Source organism: Zonotrichia albicollis, chromosome 15 (assembly GCF_047830755.1).
Source record: "Zonotrichia albicollis isolate bZonAlb1 chromosome 15, bZonAlb1.hap1, whole genome shotgun sequence".
In the NCBI taxonomy this organism is placed as follows: Eukaryota; Metazoa; Chordata; class Aves; order Passeriformes; family Passerellidae; genus Zonotrichia; species Zonotrichia albicollis.
This window is the reverse complement of record NC_133833.1, coordinates 4,616,126-4,626,231: the sequence shown is the minus strand read 5'-3', so window position 1 is coordinate 4,626,231 and position 10,106 is coordinate 4,616,126. Positions and strand designations below refer to the sequence as shown.

Genomic DNA, 10,106 nt, shown 5'->3' with positions numbered 1-10,106 from the left:
GCTGTCCCCTGGCCACTCTCCCTGTGCCTGGATCACCACCCTCTCCTCAAGGATATCTTGTATTTTTATGTTGTTTGGGCTAGAATTGCACCTGAGATCAAGAGCCGAGAAAAGTTCTTTGCTGAAGCAGCTAAACTACTGCACAGTGTTTTATACAGGTGAATTTAAATACTGAGGACTTATTTATGAGTAAGTGGAAGATGCTAAAATTGGAACCTTGCCTTTCATTACTACCTTATAGAAGAGCAGAAGCACCAAACTGACGGGTGTTTTAAGTGAAAATCAGGAAAACCAAGGGATTAATGTAGCTGAGAGATAAACTGGCTACACACTTGAAAACAAGAAATGATAGAAAGAGGGATGGAGGGTGAATTTGCATGCAGCAGCTAGTAAGAGAAGGCTTCCTCTCAGTTCCTGTGGTTTCTGAGGAAACTGCAGAGAGCTCCTAGAGGAACAATTCTGGTAATTACCAGCAGGATCCTGAAACTGCTCTGCAAAAATGGGAAAGGCAGGGCAGGCTGGCACTGCCAGGATCCCAGGAAAGCCATTTGGGTCACAGAATAAAAGGATGTGAGAGCTACAGGACAACAGTTAACTCATTGCTTTAGATTTCACCTCAGACACAGACCATAAGGAATGCCTTGATGTAATCTGAGTTTCTGTCTGCCTGTTTTCCAAGTTCCTGTGTGTTGTTTGTGCAAAACACAAACACCATTTCTGTAGGAATTTCTTCTTGACTCAGAATTACAGAATGGCATACTCAAAACAAGCAGCAAGTGACAAATGAAAGTACAACACAAAAAAACAACTTTAATCTGTGCCTACCATCTCACATGATACATTTAACAAAAGTTAGATTTTTTCATTTTTACCAAAAAAAACCACAAACCTTTAAACATTTTCATCTGCCCAGTCACTCACAACCTCCAACAGGTGCACAACAAATGCTTTGTCTGCTTGTACAACAGCAAAACAAAACACAACGTGTATCCTCAGAACCCCTCCTGTCCCTCACTGCGGTGCAGTAACAAAACCAGCTGCTTGCTTCATGTCATTTCATCAATAATGCTGCACATTGCTGCATCCTTGTCCAAAACCTGATCTCTCTTGCCCCCAGAACGCTCCCTCTGCTTTTCGCTCTGCCCAGCGCAGCTGCTGCCATCATCAGCATCCGTGGGCTCCACGCTGACCCTCAGCCCCCCCTCTGTGTGAGGCAGGTCATCGGGCAGGGACGCCAGGCAGTTCTGGATCATCTCCACCACTCTCTCCAGGTGCTTCTGGAAGCGCTCGGCCGTCTCCAGGCGCTGCCGTTTCTGCACCTCCATCATCACCCTCAGCGTCTCCCTGGCCTGGTGGGGCCGGTACTCGTTTATCAGGTGATGCACGTGGACAAAAAGCAGCTTCAAGTCTTCCAGCTTCTCCTCTCGCTTTATACTCCCTGGACTCCTTATCAAGATGTCCAAGAGGTCCAGGAAGTTGACCAGGATAGACATGTTAAGTTTCCTTAGCTCCTTCTTGTGGTCAAACTGCATAGGATGCAACCGCTCGATGCCCTGGCTCTCCAGGGGCCGAATGATCAGATCATCACACTGGAACTGGTTCCCAAACATCATGTAGCTGTCCTTGACAGGTGGAGGGGGCTTTGGAGCCAGCCCTTTACGGATATTTTCATCAGTGTACTCTTTGATATATTGCATTGGAGGCGGAGGGAGGGCGCTCACTTGCTGAGGTTCACCCATTTTTGTCAGATGAAATTCCTAGGGAATGACCCAAGAAACAAATGTTAATAATTTGTGTCACAAGGTTATGATATAAATGTAAACAAAGACAAAATATGGGAGGTGGCAGTGAGTAAATGAACCAGAAGAGACAAATCCATGCACAGGATACAGGAAACTCATGGCAAATCCACATTACCTTTTCACTAAGGTTTAATTACAGCAAGATTAACTGTACTAGAAGCACGCAGAACACTCATTTCTCTAAATATGAAAGACCAACCTGTAAACCAGGCAGCCAAAGGGAGAGGGGTGATCCCTTTCCCTAGATGGGGCCTGGTGGGCAAATCCCCCCAGAATCACAGAATATCCCAAGCTGGAAGGAATACACAAGGATTTGCACAGGCCCTGCACAGGACACCCCAGTAACTCCCTCACCGTGCCTGAGATCGTGTCCCAAAGGCTTCTTGAACTCTCCAGGCTTGGGGCTGTGACAAGGAGAGCCTGGGGAACCTGTTCAGTGCCCAACTACCTTCTGGAGAAAGAACCTTTTCCTAATATCCACCTAGCCCTCCCCTGGTACAGCTCCAGCCGTTCCCTCGGCCCTGTCGCTGGTCACAGAGGGCAGACAGGCGCTGCCCCTCGGGGGGAAGCTGCAGTGAGATTCCCCCCTCAGTGTGCCCTTCTCCAGGCTGACCAGACCAAGCGCCCTCAGCCGTTCCTCGCGCGGCCTCCCCTCTTCACCCGCGCCCACGAGAGAAACTAAGCAGGGCCCACACCCGCCGCCCTGCGCCGAGCCGGGCTCTGAGGAGGCACAAACCCCGCGGCGGGGCTCGCCAAGTCAGCGCGGAAGAGACAAGAGCCGAAACCACATCCTGGCGGAGGGCACGGACCCCTCACCGGCCCTCACCTGCCCGCTCCGCCCGCCGCGCTGCCTCAGCGCCGCCGCGGCCGCTTCCGCCCGGCCGCCCTCTGCTCTCGCTCGCTATTGGTTGGCAGCCTCGTGGTGCCGCACTCTGATTGGCTGTCGGGCAGAGCACTCAGGCACTCCTCCGCTTAGCTCGTTCGGGGGCGGGGCCACGCGTGGGGGGTGGCTTCCGTCATGGCTGGGCCGGGGCTGCTCCGTCCTGGGGCCGCGGGGACCCCTCAGGGTTTTGTGGCTCTTCAGGGTTCTGTGATCCCTCAGGGTTTTCTGGCCCCTCAGCGGTCCGTGGCCCCTCAGGGTGCGGGGTTCCCTCACCACAAGCCGCTGTGAGGCGGCAGGACCTGCCGGGGGCTGGAGGGACCAGCCCGGCGTTCCTCAGCGGAGAGGGGACAGCGCTCGTCAGGGAAACAGAGCATCACAGAAAGCACAGAAATCGCAGCAATCACAGAAATCACAAAATCAATTAGGTTGGAAAAGACCTCTGAAGTCCCCCTGGGAAGTGTTAGCAGCTTCCCGGCAGCAGAATACACTAAATCTGACCGTAACTGTGACACACAGTTGGGCTCCGTTGCTTTTCTTTCCGTTTTCTTCTCGGGGGAGTTGAAGTTAACATGGGGGATGTGAGTTTTTCACCAGGTCAGGTGGAGCTGGGCTTGCTGGCATCGCTTCTGCAGGATTTTCTCTCCGAATGGCCAACAAGGAGGATTTTTCGGCACTTGGCCGACTCTGTGCCGTTCTCTCTCAGCAGATGGCAGCAATGGCCTTGGTGACAGGGATCCATCGCCGCACACGCGGTGTCATTCACAGATTCACTCTTCCAGATCGATCATTTGCTAAAAAAAAAATCAATCGAATGATAATTACTTTGGATCCTGTTAATTATTTCTAAGACATGCAAAGAAAATCCAAAATTGTAGGATTTATTTGATGAGAAAGCCTGAAATTATGCGGAATATCTGAATATTCATATATTCCAAACTAAGCTACACTTTACAATTTACAATGAGTTGAATATTTAAATATTCCAAACTGAACTACACTTTACAATTTACAATGAGTTGAATATTTAAATATTCCAAATTGAACTACTCTTTACAATTAACAGTGAGTACAAGCCTGGCTGCAAAATAGGCTGATTTGTTTTCATTTGTAAGCAATTTGCTGAATTCTGACAAGGATGCAGTTCCATGCTGCAATTAAAACGTTACTGCTTTGGAGAAGGTGATTTTATTCCTTCACTCCTGTTCCTGCTTCCTCATCCCTCTCTCCTTTCTTCCCTCCCTGCTCCTCCAGCCCCTCACTGGCTGTGCAGCCTTTTCTTGTCACTGCTTGTGCCACCACCATCGGGCACTGATTGCAAAGTAAACTGATGCAGCCCCAAACCCCATAAAAGCATCACTGCAGGCTTTTTTTTTAAAGTTTTCAGCTTTTCTAATGAGTTAACACACTGTGCTGTGTGCCCTGTGAGCATCAGGAAGAGCTTTTGAGAGTAGTGTGCATAGGCAGAAGGAAAGGAGAAGGTTGGGAACATGGGGTGGGGAATTGTCCTCTTCATTTCTGTGACAGAAACCTCTTATCTTGTCTCAAATCATCTTGTTACATCATAGCCTGAAAGACAGGCAAGGAATAAAATCATCACCTCCAGAGATGTGTGAGATAACACGTGTAGTAGTAGGAGGTACCAGCACACCTTTGGTTTTATTGGACTTTCCAGACTTTGATTTCACATTCATTTTACAGGAGCTGAGCTTGATTCTCTAGTGCCTGGCACTCAGTGAAGCATGCAGCAAGGATGTAAAATGCTGCGACTTCAAACAGGAGCAGGCAGAGAGAGCCAAGCTCTTGTTTTTTCCTCGATCTCTGTGATCTCCTTGACTCATTTTCTCTGTGATGGTGGCCAAGACAGAGGGGATATAACATCAGTCTTGTTCTTGGTGGCAGGGCTGCTTCTCAGAAGACCCCTGGATGACCCTTCCCAGCCCACAGGGAGCTGCTGACATTGCTCCTTACAGTGCTTCTAAATGACAAATTAAGAGTGATGGGGAATGTCAAGTGTAGCACTCTTGCTACACAGTTTGCTTCCTGCTCCATTCCAGCTCTTTTCTGGAATAAGGGCACCATCCAGTACAAGGCTACCACTGGTAATGAGGCACAATTCCTGCATCATTGTGGGAATGAGCCTGGGCACTCCTTCAACAGATGGTGAAGCAGTACCATGATATTCTCTGCCTCAAAAGCTCAACATCTTAATTTACAGCTTTGGTTAAGTTTATTTTCATTTTCTTCATAACTAATTTTATGCAAATTGGCATGTTTCAGTAGCAAGCACTCCAGTTCTGTTAATTCAGCAGCAGTGTATACAGTGTGTGCCATTGCAGTATGCTGTTATTTTAGCAGAACTGGAATCCAAACATTGTACAAGCACAGTAAATATAAACCCCATTTTCAAGCATGCTCGTAGAACAGTGCTGCTCTCTTCTGTGCTACAACAGATTTCTTTCATTTCTTGCTGCTATTGCACTCTAAATAATAAATAAATAAATAAATAAATAAATAAATGTGCATGCGTTTTTCTCATGTTGTCTGAAAAACAACCCCAAAGTCAAATTCAGTTCCAATCTCTTGTTGGGCGTAGGTTAGGCTTGTATCTTACAGCCTGGTTAAGCAATGAGCTCAGGAATTTCCTTTTTTGGTGATTGTTACAGGCTTTGTTGCAGGATATACCAGGGAGGAGGGCAAGAGAAAAGGAGCCTGTTGGGGGTGAAGGAGACTTAACCAAGCTTTATGTCTCCATCTGCTGTGGTTAATTCCCATCTCCCTGTCTCCTGCTGTGGCTTTGGGAGTGAATGCATTTGCAGAGCAGTGCTGTGCAACCTTTTCTTCCTGACTCCTCAGACTAAAATATCAGCTGCAGCCTATTGGCACACCTGCTAATGTAGGAGAGGAGTTTAATGTTCCCATCATGTGAAAACTGGGGCACAACACAGTGCAGTGTGTGACAGCTGAACTGTTTCTTGCTCTACAGCCTATTATCAAACAGATTCAAAGCTCAAAACAGAGCTTTCATGGTTATTTAGCAACAAAACAAGTATCTCACTACTATTTGGAAAGTGGGGCAAAATCCAGGCGTGTTTTGATGGAATCACCCAGCACTCCTTCCTGTGTTCATAGTCATGGTATTGTCTCTGGAAGCAGCCCCCCAACCTGATTTTGAAGCTAGACATTTATGCTGGGTGTTTTCTTGCTCACATGCCCTTTGTAACTGCATGTTCAAACATGTACATGAACATGTCTCAAAAAAATGCATCTGCATGTAGAAGTAATTCCTGTCCAGCCATCAGTGGCCTGGGTATGGCAAACATGTCATGTTGCCAGGTTCAACCCCAGCAGTGCAAGTCCCACCTTTGTCTTCAGAGGGAGGCAGAAACAGACAGGACCCACGACAGCCAGGCACTGATAAAAGGAGCTGGAACAAAATCCCAGTTTGGGCATGACCCCCATGAAACAGGGTTTACCTTTCTGTATTTCAACTGAGGAAAGGATTAATTGTCCCTTCAGAAGAGCCTGTCCTAACCCTGTGCAAGTTCTCCAGTATAAAACATGTTCTCTATGTTATTGCCAGTCCTGGGAGTTACTCACTTCATAAATTATGGATAATTCACTACATCCTCCCATCAGATGCTCAAACAAGGCATCCCCTTTCCCAGGGCTCCCAAACAGTTCATAGGAGGATCTTCCTCTACTTCTACAACTCCCTGGGTCACTGGGAGCAGTGTGAGGGGATTCAAAGGTGCAGTTGTAAGACCTCGAGGAAAGCTGGATGCAGCTGGCTCCTAAAGACCAGGCTAATGCTTCCCTTTTTCTACAGTTTTCTGTCTTGTGCTTTGCATCTATTGGAGCCGTGTTTATTGGGGTGATAATGAACTGCTAAAGCAGGACAGCTGAGTGACCTAAACATGAGCTTCTCACACTCTAAGCTAATTAGCAAAATGGGTTGAATTATGGAAGTTTGGCAGCTGAGTGATAATCATCATATTAAGCAGCTGGTGTAAAGGAAGAGCTGGCACCCAGGCATCAAACCTGACCCAAATATTGCACATGATAGAAGGATATAGGTCAATTTATGGGAGAGAAGAGAGCTGCACCCTTCCAGACTGTTTTTTATACAGAAACAAAAATTACCTATATTTAACTTCATAAATTTCTCTGCCGCCTTCAGGACACAAACCTTGGTATCAGAGCAGGATGTGCGGGTGGGGAGATTTTCAGTCTGCAGTAATCAAAGTGAGAACTGCATAATCTGGGTAAAACCCCCATGAAAAAATCCAATCCATAAAATAACTTTTTTTCTTTTTTTAATCAGAAATAAAGCAGTTTGCAGGAGGTAGGAAGGAAAAACACAAAGGTGATTGAAAGAAATAAAGTCCACTGAGGCTACAGATGATAATAAGAACTTTATCTACAGCCTCAACTTGCTCAGCACAGAGGAGTATGTAGAGCACATAGCAGCTCAAACTTCAATCTGAATCATTTAAAATATTTCACATTTTCCTGTCAAAGGATACATGGTAGCATGCTTCATAAAAGCACTGAAGCAGAGGAGATGTAGGATACCTAAAAAATTCATCACTCCTCATAATGAAGTTTAGTTTTACAGTGGTTTTAAGATATTCAGGACCCTTATATTTAATTCTACAAAGGATACAGAATTTCTGTACTTTGCAATATCAAGTGCTGCCAAAATTCTTGAAAGGAGCATTCAGTGTAAAAGTGTACCATCCTATGAGGTCAGGTTCCAGAAATGAGGTTCTTGTGTTACTGGGGTATTCCAGCCCTCCTGAGGAGCCCTTTCAGTAATTTGTGTTTAAAGCTTTGCAGAGACCCTCACATAATTCCAGCTCTGCAGCCCTCTTGGTCCTGGGCAAATGGTACATTTCTACCTATATATATGGAGAGAGAGATATATAAATATATCCTACTTAACTGTAGAAGGGTCCTGAAGCACTTCAATGCCTGAAGCTTTCTTTAAAAGGGTTATAATCCTTTTTCACCCAGATGGATAATGACAAATGATTTATATCTTGAAAGGAATGGAGAATATTAGTTAAAAATGGTCAGGAAATAATAATCTTTGAAATTCTTTCCAAAATTTACAATTAAATATAAATACAATCCTTAAACCATATGTTTTTTTGTTTATACGTGTAAACCTGGCTATACATTCTTTAGACTTAGTGTTCCTTTCTGGTTTTGGCTCACTACACTCAAGCATTTGTGAGTTCGCTGTGAATGGGATTTGGAATTACAGTGAAAGAAGAAAAATGAAGGGGTACATCTCAGACAAGAGTGATAGAAAGATACATCAGCCACTGCTTTGCTCCCCAGTTCAGCAGAGTTATCAGCTGATAAAGCTATTGAAAAACAGCACTGAAACCAACACCCATGTTTATATGAAATCTGTGTTTGTATCAAATCCCATTTTAACCAAATCTGGCTGTGTTGACTTGTTTCCTTGCTCAGAGTCATTCATATTTTCCCTCCTTACTCTCTTAGCTGGCCCACCTTCACTAAAAACCATGGAATACTCAGAGTGGCAGATCTCAACTGCCCAATCCTGCTAGTTCTTATACTCTGGGCCAAAATCTGTGATTATTTTCTTGCAGTTATTTTTGTGTTTTCTTATGCATCTTTCTGCATGTGTTGTATCAATCTTTATTCTCAGCTTCTCCTTGTTTCTAGCTTCCCTGTTTTACCTGGCCCCTCACAGCCCCTTCCTGCCAGCCATGGTGTCGCATCGTGCCACGTTTACACCAAATGCAGCGCAGTTACCAAGCCCCTTATCTGTGTATTTGATCAAATTGCTCCTTCTCCGTGCCCCTCTGAGAGCTCATCTCTTATCTCATGAACAGATCAAGCTGCCAGTCACTGTGTTCAAAGAATTTCTTAGCTCTCCCCCCACCACTCACCACCTTGGTTAATCTGCTCTTCCCCCACATCCTCCATCTCCAGCAGCACCTCTCCTCTCAGGGGTTTCCGTGCTGGCTTCTCAGCTCTGCTGTCCTGCACTCCTTCTTCTGAGCAGCTGCAAGGTCACACCCTTGTATTTCTATTTATATTCAATTTTCTGATAAGATATCGTGTACATCTCTGCCAGCAGACTGCAAACCGCTTTGGCCCAAGCTACAAAGATTTTTCACGAAGTCCTTAATACCCTACAGTTAGTGTGAAGGGGAGACTGCAAAGAGTCATAGTCCTAAACAAGTGTTACTACCTAAAAATGCAATGCTATTAAATATTATCATTATAAGCTGAACTTTACTGACTCAACTTGAGTGAAATATTTGTTGATCCAGATCCAAGCCTTTTTGGGGGTAATTCACTGTTGCAGGCACAGTGAAATCCCTAAGTTTATCAGGGCATTCCACTGCAGTTTTTTGGTTCATTAATTACAAGAAAGGATCTTGAAGCATAATTTAAACCAGCAAATTCTCAAGCATAAGGAAATTTGTGAGCACACACAAGTGGTCCCATATTTTGGAGGTGCAAGGTCTGAAATTTATCCAAATTGCTGCTTACACAAAGCTCAATTCCCAAAAACTCACATCAAATTCTGCATATTTTGTACACGTGTTCTGCATGAGGCAGACTGGCTTGTAGAAGAATTGGGAAATTTGGCCTGAGTGTTCATCCTAATCTACAAATAGGTGTGAAATCCCCCTTGACAGCAGTGATGCTTTTTTAGATCACACACTTGTGTCATCTGACCACAGGAGTTTTTTGGTACTCAGTCACTCTGCTGAGAAACGAAGTAAAGGTTTACTGGACTTCAGCATGACAAATGTTAACAATATCTGATGCATCTAGTCTTCAGCAAGGCCACCATATTTATTTTTAAATTTTTTTAAAATTTATTTTAATTTTTATTTTATATATATATATATATATATATATATATATATATATATATATATATATGCATCAGCTGGCAACAGCTTCAGTTTGTCCTTCTTTCTGTCCTATGGTACTGCATTTTCTAAAGCAAAGTCTCTACAAATCTGTACATTAAGTGCTATATTTAAATTGTATTTTTATGGAAAATGCACATTCTTAATTAGCATTGAACAGGACACTCATCCTGTACATCCATGTTGGGTGCATGCATTTATAACTGTATATACCAGATAAGCCAGTAGGAGACAGATGCTTAATCATACCACACCCCTTTAATTTATCCTTAATCATTGATTCACATCTGCATGTCCCTCAAGTGATATTTTTTTCCACAACATTTACCTTAGCGTATATTTCAACGTGTGCTGTTCACCTTATGGCTTCAGAGAGGATGTGGTTATGGTCTGACAGAAAGGAAGCTTTGCTGTAGATGGGAAGATAAAGCTCAAAAGCACCTACGCTGCCTCTTGAACACTTTTTTTTTTTTTATTAACTGCCTTCTTTCTCTTGTT

The 10,106-nt window shown here is 44.5% G+C and overlaps 1 protein-coding gene across 3 annotated transcripts; it reads right to left on the bottom strand.

Annotated features, from left to right (window-relative positions):
• Positions 1 to 790: 790 nt before the first annotated feature.
• On the bottom strand, positions 791 to 2,787 carry MED7 (mediator complex subunit 7). 3 transcript variants are annotated; one of them, XM_074552107.1, is made up of 3 exons: positions 2,629 to 2,684; positions 2,157 to 2,253; positions 791 to 1,757 (listed from the first exon to the last, which is right to left on the bottom strand). In XM_074552107.1, exon 3 carries the CDS (start codon positions 1,737 to 1,739, stop codon positions 1,047 to 1,049), a length of 693 nt encoding a protein of 230 aa, XP_074408208.1. In that variant the 5' UTR covers positions 1,740 to 1,757; positions 2,157 to 2,253; positions 2,629 to 2,684; the 3' UTR covers positions 791 to 1,046. The 3 variants fall into 3 exon arrangements, with proteins under 3 accessions (XP_074408208.1, XP_005483765.1, XP_074408209.1); XM_005483708.3 differs by lacking the exon at positions 2,157 to 2,253 and having other exon boundaries at positions 2,629 to 2,787; XM_074552108.1 differs by lacking the exon at positions 2,157 to 2,253 and having other exon boundaries at positions 2,498 to 2,636.
• Positions 2,788 to 10,106: the final 7,319 nt, after the last annotated feature.